At 39.3% G+C, this 26,428-nt stretch overlaps 2 protein-coding genes across 2 annotated transcripts in view; both read left to right on the top strand.

Moving 5' to 3' along the window:
• Positions 1 to 26,428, top strand: part of LOC126240775 (serine/threonine-protein phosphatase 6 regulatory ankyrin repeat subunit C-like) — an 881,520-nt gene that overhangs the window by 218,807 nt on the left and 636,285 nt on the right. The gene's annotated exons all lie outside the window — the stretch shown is intronic.
• Positions 1 to 26,428, top strand: part of LOC126240759 (serine/threonine-protein phosphatase 6 regulatory ankyrin repeat subunit B-like) — a 381,053-nt gene that overhangs the window by 141,871 nt on the left and 212,754 nt on the right. The window contains exon 11 of the mRNA XM_049947949.1: positions 11,441 to 11,542. Coding sequence (XP_049803906.1) covers positions 11,441 to 11,542 — 102 coding nt within the window. The remainder of the gene's footprint in view (positions 1 to 11,440; positions 11,543 to 26,428) is intronic.

The following is a 26,428-nucleotide window of genomic DNA, read 5'->3' as shown; positions in this document are numbered from 1 at the left end:
GTACTGTCACGAAATATGCCAAATTTAAGTAAATAAAAATAGTGAGCATATTTCATATGGCAAGCCCGGATATTAACTGAGCCATCCGGCAAGGTGAAGGCACGGATTGTCACCAGGTCGCACTCACGAGGGAGGGTGAGGCTATGTGCAGCACTGAAGTACAGCTGGTCATTGGATGTTGAGGTCGTGGTGTCTGTGAGTAGAATGAGAACTCTGTCGTCAAGAGTTACAGTTCAAATGTTGTCCACGCGGTGTGGGGGTACGTTGCAGAGCAGGGTGACTATGGGAGAGGGTGTCTCCATAGTTGGAGAGGTAGAAGTGAAAGCCCCACACGGGATGGAGGTTGACATATCCAAGAAACCCTCAAATGGCAAAGGGGAGGTGTCGGGTGAAAAAATCGGTGTGGTGACCCAAGAAGAACTGTTGTTGGGCTCCACAGTGGGAGAGAGAATGGCAGGAGAGTTGTTAGAAGAATCTGACTGAGCCAGCAGAGGGGCGTCGGGGTCCATGTATGCTGTTAGAGTTGGTGTAATGAAACAGTTTGGGGAGAGTCTTTGACGATGATGTCGAAAGTTGTATCGCCCCGCCGGAGGACTTTAAAGTGGCTGAAGTAAGGTGGTTGCAGAGGTTGTCAGACCAAATTGTCTCTCAGCATCACATGGGAGCAAGTGTTGAGAGTGGTTGGCACCTAAGTGTCCGGTGGGGAGTGGCTGATAGGTGGGAGGAGGTGCCCATGCTTGAAGTGAGTGCGCATGTGACTTATGAAATCCTGGTAGGGGGAAAGTCGGGTACCTGAGGCAGAATGAGTTCTCCTGGCAGGACAGGGTTCTCCCTGAAAGCAAATTCTGAGATAGTCAGGCTTGAAAGCTGAGCAGAGGTCGGGGAGCACCTATGGGAGGTCTTCAGACCAGAGGCAGTCGTGGCACCTGAGGGCTGTTTTCAGAGCGTGGTGCCACCATTCCACCAGCCCGCTGCTTTGTGGGTGGTAGCTTGTGGTATGAATGTTCTTTATGTCGCAGATGTTACATAAAATTGTGAACAGGGAAGACTCAAACTGCCGACCCTGGTCAGTGGTGATGGTGATCGGACAACCGAACCCAGCAATCGGTGAGTAGATGAAACCCTTGGCCACGGTATCAGCTATGATGTTAGGTAAAGGAACTGCCTTTACCCAGTCAGACATGTGGTCAATTGTGGGTAGAATGTATCTGTGGCCCTCTGACAGTGGAAAAAGACCAATAAGTTCGATATGTACATGGCGAAATCCTCCTGGTGGAATGTCGAACCTGCCCAGAGGTGGGGTGGTGTGGCTGCCGATTTTGTTGGATTGACAGGGGATGCAGCTGCATGCCTAGGTCTGACAGTCATGTTCTATATTTTTCCAAATGAAACGCTCAGAGACAAGTTGTGTAGTGGTGTGGACGCCAGGGTGAGTGAGGTTATGCAGTGCGTCGACGGCCTGCTGGTGCAGGAGGGAGGGGGGGGTAAGGTACCAGTAGAAGAGTCGCACCACACCTTGTCCACAATGCCGGGGAATTTAGATTTGGTAAACACAAGGGAATGTTGAGGGTCCGTGAGGAGAGCTTAAGATTATTTGTAGGAGGCTTGTAGGGCGGCCAGGTTGGATGAGTCTAGGATGTGCAAAATAGTACTGATCCATGAGAAAAAATCTGTGGCGATGTTGTTCATGCCTTTGATGTAGCAAATGTCGGTTGTGAATTGGGAGACTAGATCAAAGTGGCAGAAACGCCAAGGGGGTGGGTCCTCTGGGGGGTTGCAGAAACTGTCTGCGAGTGGTTTGTGATCCGTGAGGATGAAGAATGAGCAACCCTCCATGTCAGGGCAGAAGTGTTTGACAGCCTTGTAGACTGCAAGGAGTTCTCTATTGAAAGTGGAGTATTTCTTCTGAGCTGTTGATAGTTTTTTGGAGAAGAAATGAAGAAGGGAAGCCGTGTCTGCCTTGCGTTGCTGTAGCACCGCTCCCACTGCAATGTCACTGGCGTCCACAGAGATGAACAACTTGGCCGACGGGTCGGGATGGGCGGGGGGCATGGTGTGAGCTAAAGAAGTCTTTAGTGCATTGAAGGCCTCCAGCATAGGTGCAGTCCAAGAATCAGGTCTGAGTCCCGAAGTCTGTTTACCCAACAGTGAGTCTGTCAGCGGGGCCTGCATGGTGGCGGAAGAGGGCAGGTGACAGTGGTAGTAATTTATTGTGCCCAGGAAACCTTGGAGTTCTCTGTAAGTAGCAGGGGGTGGCATTGATGTGATGGCCTACACGCGAGATTTTGGAAGCTGTATTCCTTCGTTGGAGACAGTGTAACCCAAGAAAGCGACGGAAGGCTGGCAGAATTGGAATTTGTCTTTGTTGACTTTGACACTATTGGAGTTCAAGGTCTGGAGGACCATGGATAAGTGATTTTTATGTTCCTCAGCTGACTTGCTGAAAATGAGTATGTCATCCAGATATGCAAAGCAAAACTCGAACTGTAGTAAGGTGGAGTCAATGAATCATTTCAGGCCCAATGGCATGAAGTTGTATTGGAATAAACCAAGTGGCATGATAATAGCTAATTTAGGGATGTCTTCCAGCGCTACGGGAATCTGGTGGTTTACTGTCAATAATACTGAAGATTGTAGCGCCCGATAACATATGAGTGATGTTAGGCACGGAGTAATTGTCCATGATGATACAAGTGTTGAGACGTCTGTTATCACCGCACATTCACAAAGAACCGTAGTGTTTGAGGGTGAGGTGAATTGATGAAGACCAGTTGCTGTCTGACAGTTGCAGGATTCCTGCCTCCAAACGTTTGTGAATTTGCTGCCGAGGCATACGCAACTTAATACGGTTGAGGCATCTAACCTTGTGCCTAATAGAAGGGCTGGCAGTCGTAACTATCTTGTGCATTATTCCATCAGTGGCAGAAGAAACTGAGAACTGCACACGAGACTGGTAATTGTCCTGATGTGAAGTTTTTGGACGAGTAGGGCACGACAAGGCATAGCCGTTAACGCGAGTGGGAAGGGGCAGGCCAAATGTCACATGCCTGGTACGAGAGTGCGACATGTGCTTGTGTGGAGAGGGCAGCTGCACGCGCAGGACGGAGTGGGTCAGGACGCACGGTGAGTGCCTGCTGTCAACCTTGCACTTGATAACGGGCGCGGGCAAGAGCGGCGTTGGCCTCGCGCATGAACAGCGATGGCTGCCAAGTCACTTGTCTTGTGCGTGAGATAGGGGGAATGTTTATCAACATGCTGGGTGGCTGATTATGCAGCATGTGTGGTCGCGTCGTGCGCGCGACTGTCATTAAAAGCACTGTTTGTAACACAAGGCACTGGACACGTGTCGAGGGTATGGAGCCTACCAGACGTGAATCCTCACATGCAATTAATGTGTTTAGTGAGTGTCCGAGCTGGTGTCGGCTGGAGAAGCTCAATTAGGTGGCGGAACTGTGGACTGTAGTTTTAGCAGTGAGTTACAAGCTGTGACGAGCTCATTGTAGGTGTGTGTGATGTGTTCCTTCAACTCGTTATTGTCCCAGCAGAGTTGTGCCACCGAGTCAAATTCTGACAGTACATTAGTTATGCAGGTCACAATGTCGCCCGCGAGGGTGGAGCACTCACGTACTAACTTACATGTCATGAGAGAAGCAAAGCAGGGAACATAAGTGCTGGAGCACAGTATCTCAGAGTTAGAGGTATGGTGTAGCACTGAGTCCTGAACTACATTCGGAGAGAGTTTGTAATGGGACAAAAAATCCATAACCACGAATTGGTTCATCAATGTCGGCAATCTACAAATTCCACGGAAAACACTAATAATGATATAGGTGCACCGTAACTTTGTCAGAGCCTGAGGTTTGCAATGTTGATGATTTGACAGCTCTTAGAAGTGACCTCGTCAGTGAAAAAACAGGGGGAGCCATTGATATAGGTATGATAAACACGTCAGCACCAGTGTCGACTAGGAAAGTGAGCTGTGACGAAATGTCAGTCATGTACAAATGATGACTCAGCAGGGCGGATGAGTGGATGGAGTGCAATGTATGAGGATGCCCATGAGGTTCCCCGCAGGACTCAGCATCTTTTAGGTCCTGCAGTTTGCATTTGGGTGCAGGCAAGGTAACTGGCACTTCTTAGCATCCTCGCCAAAAACCTTGTGGTACCAGCAATACGAATGAGCCAGATGTGGTGGTGGTGGTGGTGGTGGTGACTGTGGCAGTGGAGGAGGCTTGTCCTTATCGATTTGTTCTGGCATGTATAACGGCACGTATGGTGTGTGGGCAATCCTGGAGTGCTCGGATGGTGGAGAGAGTGAGTGGATGCTGCCAGGTGATGTAGAAGGTGTGGAGGTGGAGCGAGCCATGCCTCTGCCAGCAGGCAGAAAGTAAGCGGGAGCAATTGTGCCAACTAGCGGTGAGTGGTGAGCATTCTCGTAGCAATGGATGCAGTTGGTCTGCGATGTGGAGACGAGAGCTGATTGACTCGAAGAAGTGCGGTAGCAGGTGAATCTATAGGTCAGTAGGCAGCTTGGCAGACCACACCGCCCACAGAGTGAGGTCCGGCATGGTATGCTCACTCACAAGTAACCAAAGCTGGCACCAGAGTTCTTATGGGATTCAGTCCCCTAGGTGTTTCCCGTACAAGATTTTGATGATTAATTCTTGTGGTGAGCAGGCGAGTGATTCAGTGATCGTCTTCTTTGCGAACTCATATTTTGGTGGAGGTGGTGGCGAGGGTAGTAGATCGCAATTTAAGTCTGAATGATCATGGAGGTGTGTGACAAAACACAAGAATTTAGAGTTGTTATCAGACACATGATGCAACTCGAAAGGTGCAAACCATGACACTGGGTTGTCCTCATAAAAAGGTGGCAGCTTCAGCAGACGACTTGGAGGCGGGGACAAAGGCGGCTTCGGTGTCTCTTGGAAAACTGTCTGGTCCATGATGGCTATACAGCAGGCCGCCACAGTAGGTGTGGGTATGTTTCTTGAGGAAATGTCCGTAGCAACTGCGGGTTGCATTGTCCTTGATGTGTCGCAAAAATACCACGCGGCTGGCACGATCGGCACCGTGGGAACGGGTGGTTGCGTGCTAAGCATTGGGGTCTCATAAACTGCGCCTTAGGCTACAGGCATTGATTTGAATTGACCCACCTCAGAAATAATGTGGACGGCCAGAGCGGCAGACACAAGCAGTGCTGTGGGAGAGGGGAGCGGCAGAGTGGCCGGAACCAGGGCCCCCTGTGAATGCGGGTGGTGATGGGTGGTTGTTGGGGGAGGCGGCATTGGTATCTGGTATGACCAAAGGTTTGACTTCTTTGCACACGTTGAAGATGTCGAAAACTTGAGCAACTGGTATGAGGGGTGAGTACGGAGAGTTTTATGCACTAAAATGTCCTTGATTAGTTTACAGATGAGGCAAAACCGGACCAGGTCGCGGTTGAAAGTGGCCGGGTGCGTTTTGCGGTAATGGCGGCGCTGCACATGGCACCACAGTAACTGTCGTTGTGGCCCGTTGTTAATCAAAGTACGTGTGCAAATGTAGTTCGCTTTGAGCATTATACGATTGATCGTTAGGTACAGAGTTCTGAATATTGTTCACTTCAAAATTCACACGTTGGCGAGAGTGGTCCAGCAATACGAAACCTGAGTCCATTATTTATGTTAGTGGTGTAGCATTCGACCGTTGTAGCGCGACAAAGATTGAGGTTAATGTGACTGAAGATTGTGAATCACTGTGAATGAATATAGAACCGGTCACTGGCAAAGGAATGAAGAGGTCCGGCGATCGTTCTTGAGCTTCCAGATCTTCAAAGAAAGTGTTGAGTGAGGCAGCCTTGGCAGCGTGCACATAACATGTTGATGCTATAACACCCGGTGCGGTAGTTGCGGAAGACGTGCAAACTTCAGGGTCACCAGTATGGGAATGTGATCCATGTGAGGTATACCGAACAAACTGTCCCACAAATATCTGCACATAAAAATATGTTTCCACAGTAGTCATACACATGTACACAGCAAGAGACATAAAAACAGACTGTTAAAATTACATGGTGGCTTGAATGTCTGATCTTGGTCAAAGATCATGTTGTTCATGGTTGTTACAACCTATTGAATCCACAAAATTACTCATCAGAATGAGTAAGCTCAGCAAGCATGCACTACATGTTCATTACGTCCACCTTGTTGATGTACCACCTCTGTGATGTTTCTGACCACCCTATGACACACAAATTCTGTGGTTCCCTGGAAAAAAGTCGTGAGAGCCAGTAGCAGTTGTATTAGATTGGTAGACTATCTCCTTCAAATGTCTCCACAAGAAATAATTACAGGATTAATTTCCTGTCTGTGTGACTGCCATATTGAACCACCTCAAAAATGTTCTGGATGTTGATGGGACATGGTATCCAAAATGTTCGTGTTGGAAATCCAGAATAACATTTGATATATGGGGGAAAGCTCCATCTTGTTTGAACCATTGTGTCTCCATTGGTAATGCTGTTGCATTAAATTGCAAAAAAACGATACTGCAACAGGTTCATGTAGCAGGCCCAGTGATTCTATGGTTGGAACTGGCAACCTGTACACTTACTTTTCACCATAATATTCAATCTTGTGTACAACATTAGGAGTTTCTTATGTCCAGAATCTGATGTTGTGCCTATTGAAGCTACTGTTCAGTAGGATGTACACCGAATCTGAAAACCATGTATCATGAATAACGGCACCATCAGTTGCAAGACCTAAGGTCACAAACTATAATCACTCTCCCGTGTGATTTTCTGTCAGTTTGTGCAACACTCTCATTTTGTGAGCAAATAATTTCAGGTCAGCGTGAAGTGTTCTCTAAAGACAATGATGTGGTATGCCCAATTTGGCTGAAGTTCACCTCATGGTTTTCCTGGGACTTCATGTTGAAGCCACTATCGTAGCCTTAATATTTTCTGGAATATGGACTACATTGGCATGAGGTCGCTTTTGATATGAAATACTACTGTCAGTTTCAGATTTTGTGGTTAGTATATGCACTATCTCTCTGAAGGGGACCCACCTCATATGATAATGAACACAAAAATGTTGCTGAGTCTCTCTACATGTTGTTCTCAGAAGAAACAACACATTTCTGTTCCAGTACCAACTGGTCTTTTCCTGACATTTTTTCTAAACTGAAGTTGTGGTGACATACATATGTGACACTGACAAGTGATGTCTTCTGGTGAACCAAGCATGAACAATGGCTAATCGTCACAACATTCTAACATTCCCAATTTGCGAATAGAATATTTATGAGACAATATCAGAGTATGACTTCTCACATGCGGCTCCATATACTTGATTGATGAGACAACAGCATGTAAAACTGGGATGAATATAGCTTACTAAACAGATTTATTACAAATCATCAACCAAATCGACCACCCCATGGTGATGAAGCAAGCTAGGATAATTTTACTTCCCCTCTTGTTTTGTCATCTGCCTCCTTAAATTCATTTTTCACTTTTAACTAATTATCATTAACATACATGAATATAATATTTTCATAAAAGAGAAAGATTGGAACCTTAGTTTCAAAGAATATAACACCAGATCTAATTTTGTGCTTAGATTTATGTATGCAAATGATTTCCTAATTTATCAAGATTTTAAACATGGCTGTCATCATTTACCATTCCTAATTTATTTTGACTATTCCTAGTTAGTATCTTTTGTTATAGGGTGAAATCAGTACTTGTTTCGTAACTTAAATTCTATTTTTGACATATAAACAAATATAAATTCCATACTAATTACAAACATTTGAAGGAACAACTAGTAGTATTATTGTTGTGTACATAGTTCCGCGTAGTCAGCGCGTACACAACTTTCCCACTAGAGCGCGCCCCGCTAAGCACAACAGCACAGGCACAGTGCTCGTCCGTCTCCACACTACGAGATGGCGCTGTCTTAGAGAAGGACCAAATTCTGCTTCCGCCGATCCGCGTATTAATATGTCACGCAGCTAATGAGATTGCTGCTAACGTAGAACCTTTTCTCCTCGTGGATCACATTCGCGCAGCGATACCTGAACGCGCGAGGTACTATAACTAGTGTACAGACCTCTGATTAGTCAGTCTGCATTAGTCTGTACCAGTCTATAGTCAAGTTTGTCTGCGCCTAATAAGATTATCATATTCCTGTACATAGCCATGAAGAGAAATGTATAGACACTTTGTCAAGTATCAGAGATATGTGAGGATAAGATTAACATACCAAGACCAAAGGAACTTCAGATTGTCAATTGTAAACAGCATCCAGAATCAAGTTACGTAATATCTATGCCTTTTTATTATTTTAATAAATGTGTGTGATAATTAATCAAGTTCTGTTTAAAGTTGGTCACTGTCAACCAGCCGGCTACTCTAAGCATACAAGTGGCATTTCTATCATCTGACCTAACGGCAGAAGATAAACACACCACAATAAGACCACGAGGCATGTTGTTGACACTCGCCTACTTCGTTAGAGCAACAAGTCAAATAATCTGATGGTGTGTGTACCGAAGGTCTTACAGTATGCACACCACAATTATTGAATGATTTATTTGGCTCTATTTGAAAACATATTAGCAAAGTCAGCCCTTAATTAATTCCAAAGTAATTAACAGTTTTGTCCAAAGTATTGTTAGCGTACTTATACTTGTTATTTTCATGATTTAAACAAATAATTAGGCATAACTCTTGCAGTAGAAGAAACTGTTAAAAGGAACCCATGTTTCAATGCATTCAGTTAATTTAATGAATTAAGTTTTCATTGTAATTTTTGTAAATTAAACATCAAACAATGTGAAGTTTGAGTACCTATTATTGTGAGGATATATAAAAGTCCAATTTTTGGTCACGGGACGGTCAGTCCACGGCTGAGTTTCAGACGAGTAACCTGTGTTGGTTAGAACAACAACAATGCATTGACTTTACAGTGAAATAAGTGTAACACAATTATGCCGTGTGCTAAAACAATGACAGCGGCTGTTCCATATGTACCTTTGTAATCTTCAAGAATTGTGAACTTCGTGGTTAGGTTTTTACTGCTCGTACATGTTCAACAGTAAACCATTGTAGGAGTATGTGGAGGTTTGCCTGCTAACTATTAATGAGGCTTATGAAAAGTTAAACAATAGTGCAGTGGCCATATTAAATGTGTATATTGGAGATTGTGAAAAGTGAAAGTAAAAGAAAGTGAAATACAACTGAGCACCTGTCAGCTACATAATTGAAAGTAGTCTGTGTCTGAATTCCACACCCCATTTTTCAACCAGTAGATCAACATCGAGGACAACAAACAAAGAAAATAAAAGCACCTGGAACCGCTACACCATGCAGGAGAAAGAAGACAGAATCAATCACCAAAATGTGCTAGGAACTGCAATTGTAATCCACAAGACTGTGCATCAGTTAACTAACAAAACCCTGGAAATTGCTCACTCCAAAACTAATATTAAGAGAAGTAGGTCAGAAATCACAATGAATGTGAAATGCAATTAAATACAAACATATCATGAAAATAAAGGATGATCTACACGAGAGGAAGAAGAGGCTGATTAGAAATTTTAATGCTGTTTGTGGAAGTGGAGATATGCAGAATAAGTATGGGCACATTAGTGCATTCAGTGAGTGAGATGAGTGCGATCACAGAAAATTTATTTTCACAACTGTTTGAATTCCCAATATTTCCTATATTTACTATAATAGTGATGTACATACTGTCGGTGCTGTAGGATAATTGAAGCAAACTCATCAAAGGTGAGGCACTATTCAAGTTCAGAATTTAAAAAAAAAAAAAATTACAACCAGAGCATGTTGATTGTTGGATCTCTTAATATTGGTTTAATTATTGGTATTGATTGACTAACACAGATGAAATGTAAGGTAGATTGTGAAGGGTGTTGTCTGTGTGTGAAATTAAATAATGGAGAGAAGAGAATAGATTTAAGGGATTTGTTTCTGAAGGTAACAGAGGCACTGTGTGTATCAAACTTGAGATCAATCAGCAATTAATAAACATTAATAAACTTCTCCTGGTGTTAACTTTGTGCCTCACACTTTTCTTTTGTCCAGATTTTGTCCATTAACAGACTTAACATAACAAATTTGAAAATAACATTAATATATAAAAATCATATACAATATACACTGATGCTGAAGGCACAAAATTAAATGGAACACAATATGACAGCAAATCACTTATAAGTTTATAATGAAATTAGTGTGAATGGCTGTCTGAATGAGGTATACTGTACAAATTTGGATTACAACAAAGGTTAACGTAAAAAAAAATTTGTGGGGCACTTAATACATAATATATAATAATAAAAGCCTAATGGGGAAACAATATGTTTAGTTTATGTGTAATGCATTAGAATATAGAATTTCAAAGTGAACCTATCTAATAGTATGGTCTCATTCAAAATAAAAACCAGAAGTCAGCTGGCATCTGTAAATAAATATGCATGGATTTTATGCCTAGCTGAACTCGTTTTCCACACCAGCATGCCAAATACAGAGTATATCATCAGATTATCCCATTCCAAACTGTGAAAGTTGTGAAATCTTATCACAGAATTTACTGGAATTTCTAAATCCTATATAATCATATTTTGTTCTAGAATACAAGTAATTCTGAGATACAGAAGTCCACTCTGAACTCATCCATCATTTCTTTTATGATAATCATGTTCTTGGTTGTATTTCTTGAAGTTTTCCGAGTAGACAGAATATTCCATCATCTTTCGGGCATGCGTCTAGTTGTCAGCTGAATTGTGTGAAGAAGATATCATTTTGTCCCAGATGCATGTTCAAAAGTTGATGGAATATCTTTTTAGTTCTTATATGCAGATAATCTGTAAATTTTAATGGAGTCTCATTTTTTTGTTGACCTACAATGAGTTGTTATGACTTTAAAAATATATAATGCATTTAAAAATGAGAAGAATGGAAAACACCATTAATGTTTCTGATAGTAGTTTCCTTCAGTAGCATTATGGGGTTGGGGTGGGGGGGGGCAATTACTATATGACTCCATTAATCTGAAATATGATTTATTGTAAAGACATCAAAAAGATTTATCTGATACATTCATGTTATACGTTCTTCCATGTTTCAATGTATAATGCAGATGGTGTTGTTACAGCAACCAGCCACAAATTTACTTTCAGTTCCTTTATTCAAAGGGTACTGTTACTGGTTTCATATAATTATGATTCGTCTTCAGATGATTTACATGCCTTCCTTATAATCATAATGATTCAAAACCAGTAACGATACCCCTCGAATAAAGGAACTGAAAGTAAATTCGTGACTAGTTGCTGTCCCAACACCATCAACATTTGTCTTCAAATAACAGCCATGTTCTCCCACCATGTCATCATATGACAAAATTGCAGTAATATATCATGTTTTTAGGTCTTCGAAGTGCTGCTAGATGCAGGTGGTGATCCAAATATTGTAGATGTCTGTGGAGTATCCCTGCTCCATACAGTAGCATCTAGATCTGCAGCAAACAAGGTAATGTTAATACATTTATTTTATCATTGCATATTTAACATGAATATAATAGAGGGAAACATTCCATGTGGGAAAAATATATCTAAAAACAAAGATGATGTGACTTACAAACGAAAGCGCTGGCAGGTCGATAGACACACAAACAAACACAAACATACACCCAAAATTCTAGATTTCGCAACCAACAGTTGCTTTGTCAGGAAAGAGGGAAGGAGAGGGTAAGACGAAAGGATGTGGGTTTTAAGGGAGAGGGTAAGGAGTCATTCCAATCCCGGGAGCGGAAAGACTTACCTTAGGGGGAAAAAAGGACGGGTATACACTTGCACACAAACACATATCCATCCACACATATACAGACACAAGCAGACATATGTCTTATTCCAAAATTACTTCATCAAATATATTATTAAAAACACTGGTCTCATCTCCATCAAAGTCACACACCTCACCTACGTTCATTTGCAATAAGCTACCAGTACCAGTCTCAGACTTACTAGCCTCAGTTATTTCACAGCTCTTATTCACATCTACATCAAAGATACCACCTAATTCAGATCCAATACAGTCATCGCCTGTTTTACAGACATCAACAACACTGTTTTCTGACCAAGAGAAGAAATCATTAGTACATACTACGTCAAAATTCTCATTACTCACACGTACTGGTTTATGAAATTATCTTTTTTTTTTTTTTTTTTTTTGTTTTTTTGTTTTTTTTTTTTTTTTTTTGCATATAGTCACCAAGTGGTGACTTTTGCAAATGACATAGCATTTTTATACGATTTTTGTACAAACAGTAGGAATTTGCAATTCACATGTACAAGAAGCCACTTACGGGTGACGCACTTGGCAATATGGTACAGCACTTCATAATGCAACATGCAGTTGTTACATGGTATAGGTATTTGAATTTACAGCATGTTGTTAGAAAAATAATTATATATTACAATCATCTCAGAATAGTCCAATGTATAGATAGAAGAGTTAGGCCTACATTTAAGAATAGCTGCATTTTAATATGAGTATTCATTCAGTGAGTACAAACGTTTGAGAGTTAAGAATGATTTTAATTCCCTTTTGAATACTTTACCTCTGTGGCATCTTATAGCACTTGGCAGTTTGTTAAACCATATGTGGCCATTAATCCAAGGACTGTGATCTGTTGTCTTTAGTTTATTTCTGTTTCTGAAGAAGCAATCTTTTTGTCTTGTGTTTTGGGTATGCACATCAGAGCACTTAGTTTCATTATTTTTATGGTCCACAAAGAACGTTATTAATTTGTAATGATACAAGGAATACACTGTTAGATATTTATGTTGTACAAAGGTTTCCCTACATGAATCTTTGTATCCTAGTCGATGCATGGTCCTGATTGCTCTTTTCTGCAGTGTTAGGATTCTGTTCATGTGTCTTTCAGCAGCACATCCTCATACCTCTATTCCATAATTAATATATGCAAATATTGTCCAATAATAAGCAGTTTTTAACGTCTATTCAGAGACTAATTTTGATAGTTTGCTAATTAAGTGCAGTGAACTATTGATTTTATTTCATACAAAATTGATGTGGTCTACACATCTAAGATTTTTGTCTAGGTATATCTCCAAAAACTTACATTTGTCAGTGTCTACTTTTTTGATGGCACTTACATTATCAATACAGGTTTGGTATGAATTACCAAGTTTAAGTGGTAATAGCTGGGATTTGCTAATATTGACTTTTAGACCTTGATCATGGATGTAAGTAGTTATTTGATGTAAGCCATCAGTTGCAGATAATGTCAAGTCATTAGCCTGAAAAAGAACAAAAGTGAGGTATCATCTGCATAACTTACTAATTGGGAGTACAGAGGTGCCTCTAAATCATTAATGTAGACCAGGAAAAGGAAAGGGCCCAATATGGAACCCTGAGGTACACCTTGTTTTACTGCTTCATAGCTGGATTGGAAATGTTTGATGTGACCATTAATTTCATAACTCAGCTTTGTAGACTGCTTACGATTGGTTAGAGAAGTGATCGGTAGTTGTATGGATGTGGCATTTATATTGTAAGTTTCCAGTTTTCTTAGTAGTAGCTCATGGTTCACTGAGTCAAATGCTCTGGTAAGTTCTAGAAATATCCCTGCTGTCTGCATTCCCTCATCCAGGGCATCATAGACCTTGTGGAGAAATTCGGTATATTGCCGTAATGGTACTGTGTTGCTTTCTGAAGCCATGCTGTGATTCTGCTAGTAAATTATACTTTGTGAAATAATCAATAAGTTGTGTCAACAAAACAATTTCAAACAATGGAAAATCCAGGATGGAATGTAACAATACCAGAGAAGGAAAGTTGCTACTCACCACATATCGGAGATGCTGAGTCGCGATAGACGCAACAAAAAGATCCACACAATTATACCTTTTGGCAATTAATAGACACACACACACACACACACACACACACACACACACACACACACACACACACTCATGCAAACGCAACTTGCACACACGTCTGCAGTCTCAGAGAGCTGAAACCACACTGCGATCAGCAGCACCAGTGCATGAAGCCTACATACCAGACATGGTATGCACCTAAATTTTGAAGGCAAAAAATTCTTGTGTGACAAAATATGGAAAATTGTCAAAGAAAAAGATGAATTAAACAGAATTCTCAGTCACAAAGTAAAGAATGATGTTTTTTTTTTTTTAGAGGAAAGCATAGTAAATTAATCCTTGCAAATCAGAATGTCCAGTATATAACTAATAAAACAGAGCAGCTTAGTGTTTACCTAAATGAAGCTAAGACACACCTCTTCCTAGCGTGTGAATTGGGATGCAAGGAAGAGGAAGCATATGGTTACAGGCTAAAAAATTACATACTTATAAACTTGTACTGCAGAATGATACACAAAAGTGGTGGGGTAGGCATTTATAGTAGAAATGATGTAAAATGTGAAAAAGTGAAATGGATAGATGATCTGCGTACTGAAATGGTATTAGAGGTTGCAGCAGTAAACCTAAAGTATGAAAACAACTCCTGTTTGTAGCAGCACTGTATAGGTCCCTTGGAAGTAACAGAGAAGAGTTTCTAAATTGCCTAGAGGACTTGATGGAGGGGACAGCAGTGTATGAAAAACACTTGTTGCTTGTTGGAGACATAGACTCATTAAATAATAGTGTTAATTATTTGCACTATATGAATGTATTGCAGTGTTATAACTTTAAACAAATGAACTCAGAACCTACAGGAGTCACTGCAAATACGAAGACATGTATTGACCATGTTCTCACAAATGTAGGAAAAGAGAAAGTAAATGTAAACACCTTAGAAAACTACATTTGTGATCACAGAGCCCTTACTATGGAAATTGATGTAGGGAACATAGATGTAACTGAAAGAGATACAGTTATATATAAAAGAAAATTTAATTATTCTAAACTTAAGATGGCACTAGGGAATGAAAAATGGGAACTAGTGTACAATGCAACTGAAGTGAATGGAAAATGGGAATATTTCTATAAGTTATTCAGTAACACTTTAAATGAAACCTCTCCTTTATTTAAAAAAGTAAATAAAGCCGTAAACCATAAAGCCGAGAATCTCCCATCTGAAATTATTGAACTGAGGGAGAAAGTGAAAGATTGCTAATACTTTTTAAAGATACTAAACTACAATATTTCTCAACAAAATATAAATTGCTCAGAAAAACATACAGAGAGTCCTTGACTAACTTAAAAGCACAGAAATATACCTCAAATAAGGAACTCTAGCTGTATCAGTAAAACTGGGTGGAAAATAATGCATAAAGAAACTGGGAAAGAGACTTCCTGTGAACACAGCAACATAACATTAAAAGAAAATGGTGAAGAAATAAATGACCCAAAAGAAGTGTGTGAGAAATTTATACAAAAGTTCAGTACAGTTGGTACAAATGAAGTTCATGTCAAGCCACAAAATTTTTGTCTTGGAAAATCTAGCCAGTCCTTTTATATCCATGGCATTACTGAGAGGTACGTCCTAACAATCATATCAGCACTTCGACCAAAAATGTCTTGTGGTTGGGATGACATTTCACCTAAACTGCTAAAGGAATGCAGGGATGAATTAGTCAAACCCCTGACTCACTTCATAAATACCTCCCTCAGGAGTGGTGTATTACCTGACCTTTTGAAAATCACTGAAATGATAACAGTGCATAAAAAGGGATTAAAAACTGACACAAACACTACAGGCCAATTTCATTAACATCAGAACTAGGCAAATTGTTAGAGAGAATAATACTAAATGAAGTTGAATCATATTTCACCAAACACAATCTGTTAAACAACCTACAACTTGGATTTAGAAAAGGGAGATCTGCTACAACAGCAGTAGCATCTTTTATACATGAAATATTAAATAAGCTGGACAAAAGTGAAAAGGTAATAGACACTTTCCTAGATATGACTAAAGCCTTTGATACTGTGAATCATACCATTCCTCTGTGTAAGCTAGAAGAGTGCAGGTTGAGAGGACTAGCCGTGAAACTACTTACCTCCTATATGAAAGACAGGAAACAGTGTGTAAAGCTAACTTATAAAAATAATGAGCAGCTCCTAACAACCAAATCAACCTTCAGGACACTTCAATGTGGTGTGTCTCAAGGAAGCATACTAGGGCCTTTTCTGTTCCTTGTATATGTAAATAACTTATTTGAACCCAAAAATTGCATGGTTGTAAGCCATGCCGATGACATATCCTTCATCAGCTGTGGCAGTGATATGCAGTCTGCAGCTAACAGTACTGAGATCAGTTTCAATACTCTGTCCGCATACCTTGCAGAAAACAAGCTTCTTGTAAATAAAGACAAAACGGTAGTAATGAATTTCATCCTCAGTTATAATGCTGCCATAACTGATACTGTATTTACATCCCCATTGTGTCTTGCTTATGCAAATTCACATAAATTTTTGGGCATAGTTGTTGATGAACACTTATAATGGAAAGAACATGTAGGTAATTTTTGCAAGAAAATCAGTAGAAATGTGTATCTACTGAAATGGTTCTCAGCCTTCTTGGACCATGATACTTTAAAGCAAATATATTTTGGGTTGATTAAGCCACACCTTCAGTATGGTATTGAGATATGGGGTGGGGCATCAGCAGTTCATATAGATAGACTTTTTAGATTACAAAAAAAAGGGCAGTAAGAATGGTAGCCAAGGGAAAGAAGAGAGAGCCTTATAGAGACATCTTTAGAAAATATAAAATTCTTACGGTGTAGTCCATGTATATACTGCAGAGAATCATGTTCTTGAAACTAAATCCTGAGTTTAATATGGCAAACAGTACTGTACACAACTATGATACACGGAGAACGGAAAATTTTCATGGAATTGTGACCAATAAAAAGGCAACGGACTACAGCCCACATAGAATGGGAGCAATTTTCTACAATGCACTACCCTGTGAACTCAAGAAAGCAAATCTAAATATGCTAAAGAGTAGACTGAAGCAATTATTAAAAGAGAAGTGTTGTTACTCTATAGAGGACTTTAAGTTGTAGTGCCATCTTGGAATACAGTGTATATAGACAATGTCTCCAATCTATCAGTGGTATGAAAGAATGTAATTATACACTGTATTATGTTTACTATACTATTATAAATACAAGCTAAATTGTGTTACACTATAGAGGAAGCTACTTGTAGTGCCCTTCTGAAAAATAGTGTGTACAGACATGTGTCTGATCCATATGATATTATGAAAGAATGTAAATATTTTACTGTATATGTGTAATGTTAGCTAAATTTTCCTGACATTGTCTGAAAACTTTTTGTTATGTAGATAATAAATAAATAAATGATGGGACTGGCGACTGGGTGGGGTTAAGGAGGAGGCTGGGGCAGGAAGGGGAAGGGATAGTATGGTGGGAGTGGCGGACAGTGAAGTGCTGCAGTTTAGACAGAGGACAGGAGAGAAGGTGCGGAGGGGATAAGTAGTGGAAAGGAGAGAAATAAAAAGAAAAGAAATTAAAAGACTGGGTGTGGCGGTGAAATGACGGCTGTGTAGTGCTGGAGTGGGAACAGAGGTAGCTGGATGGGTGAGGACAGTGACTAACGACGGTTGATGCCAGGAAGGTTACCGGAATGTAGAATGTATTGTAGGGAAAGTTGCCACCTGTGCAATTCAGAAAAGCTGGTGTTGGTGGGAAGGATTCATATGGCACACGCTGTGAAGCAGTCATTGAGATGAGGGATATCAGCAACAGGGTGGTCCACTCGTTTTTTGGTCAAAGTTTGTCGGTGGCCGTTCATGTGGACATACAGGTTGTTGGTGGTCATGCCTACATAGAATGCAGCTCAGTGGTTGCAGCTTAGCTTGTAAATCACATGACTGGTTTCACCGGTAGCCGTGCCTTTGATGGGATAGGTGATCTTAGTGACTGGACTGGAGTAGGTGGTGGTAAGAGGATGTATGGGACAGATCTTTCATCTAGGTCTATTACAGGTGTATGAGGTATGAGGTAAGGGATTGGGAGCAGGGGTTGTGTAAGGATGGACAAGTATATTGCGTAGGTTCAGTGGATGTCACAATATCACTGTGGGAGTGGTGGGAAGGATAGTGGGCAGGACAATTCTCATTTCAGGGCACGACGAGAGGTAATCAAAACCCTGGCAGAGAATGTAATTCAGTTGCTCCAGTCCCGGATGGTACTGAGTTACGAGAGGAATGCTTCTCTGTGGCTGGACTGTGGGACTTTGGGAGGTGGTGGGAGACTGGAAAGATAAGGCACGGGAGATTTGTTTTTGTACAAGGATGGGAGAATAATTACAGTCGGTGAAGGCTTCAGTGAGACCCTCAGTATATTTTGAGAGGGACTGCTCATCACTGCAGATGCGATGACCATGGGTGGCTAGGCTCTATGGAAGGGACTTCTTGGTTTGGAATGGGTGGCAGCTGTCAGAGTGGTGGTGGTTAGTAGGTTTGTTATGGACGGAGGTACCGATGTAGCCATCTCTGAGGTGAAGGTCAACATCTAGGAACATGGCTTGTTGGGTTGAGTAGGACCAGGTGAAGCAAATGGGGGAGAAGTTGTTGAGGTTCTGGAGGAATGTGAATGAGGTGTCCTCATCTTCAATCCAGACAGCAAAGATATCATCAATGAATCTGAACCAGGTGAGGGGTTTAGGATTCTGGGTTTGTAGGGAGGATTCCTCTAGATGGCCCATGAATAGATTAACATAGGATGGTGCCATGCGGGTGCCCATAGCCATACCGTAGATTTGTTTGTAGGTAATGCCTTCAAAGGAGAAGTAATTGTGGGAAATAATATAGTTGGTCATGGAGACTAGGAAGCAGGTAGTTGGTTTGGAATCCATAGGGCATCTGGAAAGGTAGTGTTCTATAGGAGTAATGCCATGGGCATTAAGAATGTTAGTGTACAGGGAGGTGGCATCAATAGTGACAAGCAGGGCACCGTGTGGTAAAGGCACAGGAACTGTGGAGAGGCGGTCAAGTAAATGGTTGGCGTCTTTTATAAAGGAGGATAGGTTCCAGGTAATAGGTTAAAGGTGTTGATCTACAAGAGCAGAGATTCTCTCAGTGGAGGCACAGTAACCGGCCGCAATGGGGCATCCTGTGTGGTTGGATTTATGGACTTCAGGGAGCATGTAGAAGGTGGGAGTGCAGGGAGTGGTAGGGGTAAGTAGAGAGATGGACTCTGGGGACAGGTTCCTCCATCTCAGCTGCAACACTTCCTGTCCAAAACAATTTCAAATATTTTACTGAAAATTGGTATTAGTGATATGGGCCTGAAGTTTGATAGCTCTTCTTTCAATACTTTTTTATGCACAGGTTTAACTGTACTTTCCTTCAATATATTTGGAAATGTGTGCTCCCTGATGCTATTGTTGATCATATGGGTAATTATTCCAACTAATTCCTTATTGCATTTTTTAATTATAATACTACTCAGTCCATCCCAGCCAAATGAGGTCTTATTCTTTAAGTTATTTATTATTTTTCCTATTTCCTCCACACTCACTCCCTTAAATTCAAAAGCAGTTTGCAGCCTAGGGTAAGGCTTTACCATCCGAGTCAGACCAGTGTTATTAACTGGATTCACAGCTGAAGATATAAAATATTCATTAAATATGTTGCAGATTTTATCTGGGTCATTAATATGGTTTCCTTCATGTTGGATTCTGTCAATTTGAGCATCTAATGTAGGGGTGGCTATGCGGTATCTGTTTATTATATTCCATGAAGTCTTCCCTATATTTGTTGACTGAGCTATTTCCTTATCTAGGATCTGTTTTCTTAAATTTGAGAGCTGTTACTGAAACTGTTTTTTTGCTTGATTGTAATTATCCTTAAATATTTGCAATTTAGTTGACTTATGTGGCACACTTAGATCCTCGATATTTTGCCTGAGTTTAATCATATAAGCTGGAAGAGTCAATCTGGTGTATTTTACATTTTGGTTCTGAGTTACAACTTTCTTAATTTCTCTCACTGGGCAGCAAATATTAAGATATTGCAAAATAATATCATAAAATTTGGCCCATTTGTATTCAGACCCTTTTTGCTGAAGAACTAGTTGCCATTCATCAGATGCTAGTTTACTTTTAAAAGCATTGATGTTTTTCTCTTTAAGCAATCTTTTATGTTCTACAACCTGTGTCCTTTCTTGGATGCTTGTGTGTTCATAGTCAACAAGTTGACATTTGTGGTCTGAGTTGCGGAAGTCCACATTCCAGCATCTAATACTATCTTTTACCTCTTTACTTAATATTATGTAGTCTATTCTGCTAGAAGTAAACTGAGTTACTCTTGTATCTGAATTTACTGCATTCATAAGATTATAGGGTATCTATTAGCCTGCTGTTACGGTTATAGCAAGATGTTTCCTCTATATTCAAGTCACAAAGTATTGCTACCTCATTGGGGTCACAGTGTCCCACTATTCTACTAAAAATATCTATGAAACGCCCTACCTCTGATTTCAGTGGATGATAAATCCCAATAATTTTCTGTTTCACCATACCCTTTCCGCAACCTTTGATATGGAGTTCAATGCGTTTCACTTCAGTGAAGCCTTCATTTTTACACATATCTAGATGGTTTAATTTATTTACTTTAAGTTACTCTCTAACAAATACTGCTACACCACCACCTTCAAGATGCCGTCTACAGTAGCTATTTCCTAGGAAATAGCCATCTAGTTTAAAGTAAATAATTTCCTCAGATTTCAGTCCATGCTCAGTTAACACAACTACATGAGGTGAATGGTCATTTAGAAAAGCCTCCAAAACATTGAGCTTATTTCTAAGATATTGTATATTTAAGTGCATGAGCCTTAATGGTACTTTTTGTTTGTCACTTTGAATTTCCTTCTGCTCTGGATTGTTTATATTGGGCCACATCCGGTTGGAGTTGGCCCTACTAGTTTCCCTGCATGTTGGGATTTAGGGTGATAGCCCGTCTGTTTTCACAGCTGTTTTCACAAATTATTATGTCCACAGCTTTGTTTATGTCTGATGCAAGTCTCTTTTTACCAGATAGATTTAAATGTTGACCATGTATTATGAAACTAGTGTTTTCGTAGCTGTTGACGTCAAGAAGTCTTACATTTTTAAAATTTGAGCAGAAATGTAATTTTTGATTTGTTTATAAAATTTCACTATTTACGCAAGACCAGTCTGTCAGATCAAAGATCAGATTTCTAATAACTAACTGGCCTCACTGCAATAAACATCGTTTGATCCCACTATGAGAACAACACAGTCACTTTTAGTGGTACTGGCTCATTCTTTTTGTATATTGCTGGTTATATCCGTTTTGCTCTAGGCTCAACAACAGCTGGCACACTCATGTTCTCCTTAGCAGAGTTTGATACGAAGTTTGTAACATTGCGAGCATGGCTGTCTCTGAATATTTTTTATTTGAATCCATGATGTATTTGTTTTTGCAAGGCTGAAGAATTGTTCTTTGGATATTTTGTGCTTGTTTTAGTGATTTTTATCAATGCAGAGCTGACTTCAACATTGTCAGACACAAGCTTTTTTTTTTTTTTTTTTTTTTTTTGTTTGAGTTTTGAATATTTATGGAACATTAGTGCTTGTCTGCTATTCTTACACTATTTTTACCTGAATTGTCGTGTTCTATTTTTTTCCGCTGCAGCACATTTCTTGGTTTCACATGATTTAACAGTTACAGTACATTTGTTTTCATTCACTTTTAAATTATTGCTGCTCCCCAGGATTTTGCATTTGTGTTCTAAAGCAGCACACTTTATTTGTAGTGCTTCAATATCACTTTGCAACATTTCAGTTACTGAATCCTTGTCTCTGATAATGTTTATATACTTCTTTTCACATGTTCCTGTTACACCCACATCACACAACCACAAGTAGTCCTCAGTTATTAATTTTATGTGTATTTTTAAACAATTTTTGTGAAACCACCATTTACAATATTTGCACTGGATACCTTTCCTGGCTTTTTTGTTACATAACTTGCAATTATCACCACTTTTCACTTCACTTTTATCGGAACTATTTACACCCGCTAGTCCGATCGGCGCCATCTTGTCCGTTCAACTTCAGATACCTGTGCCACATTAGTAACACCGTTATTATTGTCTAATTACGAGAGTAAATTGTGGGTTCTGTAGTTGTTTCCTTGCCCCAAAACTGTTGACCTTCATTGAGGCAGACTGCTGTTTCCCGAATAGTTACCTCTATGATTGTTTCTCCTATTAAATTGCCCATGGTTATCCCCATTGTTCCTACTCTGGTGATGTTTAAAATTTCTGTCTATTACCATTTTGACCCTGATAGAAATTACCATTATCTATGTTTCTGTAGTTATTACTATTGTGATCTCTATCATTCCAATTATTATGGCACATACTTCCCCCTACTGCTCTACCCAGCCTGTCAACATACAAAAAATTGTTCAAGGCAATCATCAGATCCGTGTACTAAATCCCACTGCAACCTTTCTGGTAATCTCCTTTTGAGTGCATCAGTCAAAAGGGTTGGTCAATGTGTGTTAATTTCTTAAGTTGATTTTTACAAAACTCTTTCCTGTAATTAGGCCCATTCAGAAATAGCAGTCAGTCTTTATCTGTTCAGCTTACGACCAACATTTATTTAAAAAACTTTTTTTTAGACTTTGATGTGTTTCCCACTTACTTAAATTTATATTTACTGAAGACAGAGCTTCGCCTTCAAGACGTCTTTTAACAATTGGCACTCATGCCCAACACAAAACTGTCTCTACAGTGGTGTAGAAAATCCATTGGATGTAAATTCTCTGATGGAAAACTTTTGATAGGAATGTTGAACCATGCAATACCATTGTTTGAATGCAGATTTTTGTGAATACAATTTTCCTGAATTGCTGAAATTTTTTGATCTGAATCATACTGTTTTCAACATTTAAATTTTTTTGATCTAACCTACTAAAGGTTTGTTCCATTTTTTCCACTGTGATCTTCTGTTGAGCTCTGACATTAACATTCTTCTTCTGATTTGCAGACTCAGCAATAAAGTCATTTTCCAAAACAATAATTTTACTTTCTAAGACATTATTATTGTTTAAAGACTGTTCTGTCTTCATTTCCTCTAATTTTGCCAAAATCAACTAAAGAATACCAGTTTTACTGTTTCATTGCTGATTATACTTTAACTTGGTTCGAACATGTCCTGGGACATGTATTTACTATCTAGGAACAGCTCTGATGTTAGAATTGTAATGTATTACAAAGAATACTGCAAGATGTTGAAGCAAGTAATCCAGAAATCGAAGCAGCTTTATTATGAAAAAAAGATAATTACATCAGGTAACAAAAGAAAAACTGTATGGGATATTGTGAAGACACAGACAGGTGGTGCCAAAAATGAAGAGGAACAGGTAGCACTAAAAATAAACGAGACTTTAGTAACAAGTATGTGTCATGTTGCAGACCTCTTAAACAAGTACTTCATTTCTGTTACTGACAGCTTGAAGGTATCAGGTGCAGTGAACAATACAGTGGAGTATCTGAGACCAGTCTTTAAAAATAACTTCAGTCAAATGGAAATGACACTCACATCTCCCAATGAAGTAGCATCCATCGTAAAATCAATAAAATCTAAATATACGAGTGGGTGTGATAACATATCAATAAAGTTAATCAAAGAGTGCTCATGTGAGTTTTCTATCTTAGGTTATTTGTGTAATTAATCTCGTATCAGTGGAACATATCCAGATTGGCTAAAATATGCTGAAGTTGAGCCTCTTTACAAGAAGGTGGATAAAGAGATACCATCAAACTATCGACCAGTTTCACTTTTGCCAGGTTTCTCAAAAATATCTGAAAAGGTTATGTTCAAGTGTCTCCTTAAGGATCTGACTGCAAGTAGTATATTGTCCAAGTCACAGTTGGGGTTTCTGAAGGGTTCTGATATAGAGAAAGCTATTTACACTTACAGTGAGAATGTAATTAATTCATTAGATAATCAATTAGAGGCTACTGGCTTTTTCTGTGACCTGTCAAAAGCTTTTGACTGTGTGAACCACAGCACTCACTTAAGTAAATTAGAATATTGTGGTGTCACTGGCAATGCTGCAAAATGGTTTGAGTCTTATCTATCTAACAGGAAGTAAAGGGTGTCATTGTGCAATACGTGTGCAGTGAGCAGTCTGTCATCATCTGACATGGAATTAATTACATGTGGTGTTCCTCAAGGTTCCATCTTGGATCCAATGCTTTTTCTTGTATACATCAATGACTTCACATTTGTTACACGGACAGGTCCTAAGTTTGTTTTGTTTGCAGATTATACAAACATTGCAGTAAGTAGCAAGTCAAGTACAGATTTAGAAATAGTTGCTAATCAAATTTTCACTGACATTAATTAGTGGTTTAAAGCTAATTTGCTGATATTAAACTTTGAGAAGACCCACTATATGCAGTTCCGAACCTGTAAGAGATTTCCTTCCAGCATGAGTATAACATATGAAGACGTGCAGATCGAAGAGGTTGACAGTGTTAAGTTTCTGGGATTACAACTCGATAATAAATTCAGTTGGGAAGGGCATACCACATAATTCCTTAAGTGCCTAAACAAGTCTGTATTTGCCGTGAGAATGATTTCAGATGTAGGAGATATAAATATAAAAAAAAACTGCATATTTTGCTTGCTTTCATTCTGTTATGTCATACGAGATCATATTCTGGGGCAACTCGTCAAACTGAGCATACGTTTTTAGGCTGTGAAAGCATGTGATGAGAATCATTTGTGGTATAAATTCAAGACCATCTTGTAGAGACCTGTTCAAGGAACTTTGTATTCTAACCACTACCTCTCAGTATATTTCTTCCTTAATGAAATTTGTTGCAAGTAATACATCTCTATTTCCAACCAATAGCGCAATACATAGTTTCAATACTAGGAATAAGAACAATCTACATAAAGACCTAAAATCACTTACCTTGGTACAAAAAGGGGTCCAGTATTCAGGAACACACATACTCAATAAATTGCCAGTGACCATTAAAAACTCGGTTTCAGATAAAGCATGGCTTAAACAGAGTTCAGAAGACTTTTTGATAGGCAACTCCTTCTACTCCATAGGTGAATATCTTAACAGAGACTGTTATGCGAACTTAAGTAAAAATATCTGTTAGATTTCAGTTTTGACAACACTTGGTCACAACAGTCAAGGATAGGTATTTTGTGTATGATAAATTTATTAATAGTGTTTCAATCTGATAGTGTGTTAGTTCTGTAAATATTAGCTGTTCCAGTTTACTGCATTTTATTAATATATTTCGACTATCTCCTGACAAATGATCAGGGTAGTAAGTGTTATATTCAAATGTTTTATGTTTTTATGTTATACTTTCTGACATGTTCCACAACCATTACAATCATGTCATTTTTTGGGTCTATGGAACGAAAACTGAATCTAATCTAATCTGGCTGAGTCCTACAGCTTTCACTTCTGCATCACTACTAACCTCATCTCTATTCATTTTCCTGTCAATCACACGAGTTAATTAAAAAAATAATGTGTATTTATCTTTTCTTTTTTCATGTCCCTCAGTATAGTTATAATGTCCTCTTTCAATTGATCTGGTCCATCATTGTTGACAGTATCTCGTCACTGTCGATACGACTTTGTTGGGCAGCTCTCGGGTCTTCTTTCTTCATATGATATATCTTCATTTATATATAAACTGCAAATGAAACTAATCACTGATCTTTCTTCTTCTACAACAGACAAAACTTCTCTATCAGTCAGCTGATCTCAGATGATACCCACAATTGTAATCTTACCATCCCACGTCACTAGTAAATTTTTCAGTCTCTTCTAAAAGATTAATTGCTTTGTTTCAAATGCTTTGAGAGGAGTAAGATGTACAAATAATTTTGTTACTTATATTAATTTTTTTGGTGTTGACTGCAGTTTGCCATGTGTAGGGGTAGATTCTTCAGGCTGAAATTTTTTACCTTTGTGGGTTCCAGTTGATAAGATAACTGATGAAGTAATTTCTGTTTCTATGATTTTTTTAAAATTAATTTTATCCCCTTCTTCTATATCACACCAATTTACAATCTTCACTTTCGAACACAAATTCACATTGTTGTTGCCAAACATAGAAACATGACCTATTCTGTTAGAGGCATGCCCACTACTCCTCACTCATTCTGTGGTACTAACTATGTTCCAAAGAGTTTACAAAACAAAGTGTTTACAAACTTTCTTTGTAAAAGAAGAATCTTGACCTAGTTATATCATTATTTTATAAATGAGTCCATAAATAAGTTTAATAATTAGTGTTAGATTTAATTACACACCCTCAGCAATCCCCAAGTTGTGGCAATGTCATTGCCTGACAAAGTGATTTGTTATGTGTGTGAGCAG

Source organism: Schistocerca nitens, chromosome 1 (assembly GCF_023898315.1).
Source record: "Schistocerca nitens isolate TAMUIC-IGC-003100 chromosome 1, iqSchNite1.1, whole genome shotgun sequence".
Classification (NCBI taxonomy): Eukaryota; Metazoa; Arthropoda; class Insecta; order Orthoptera; family Acrididae; genus Schistocerca; species Schistocerca nitens.
The sequence above is the reverse complement of the archived record's forward strand: the minus strand, read 5'-3'. Positions and strand labels throughout refer to the sequence as shown.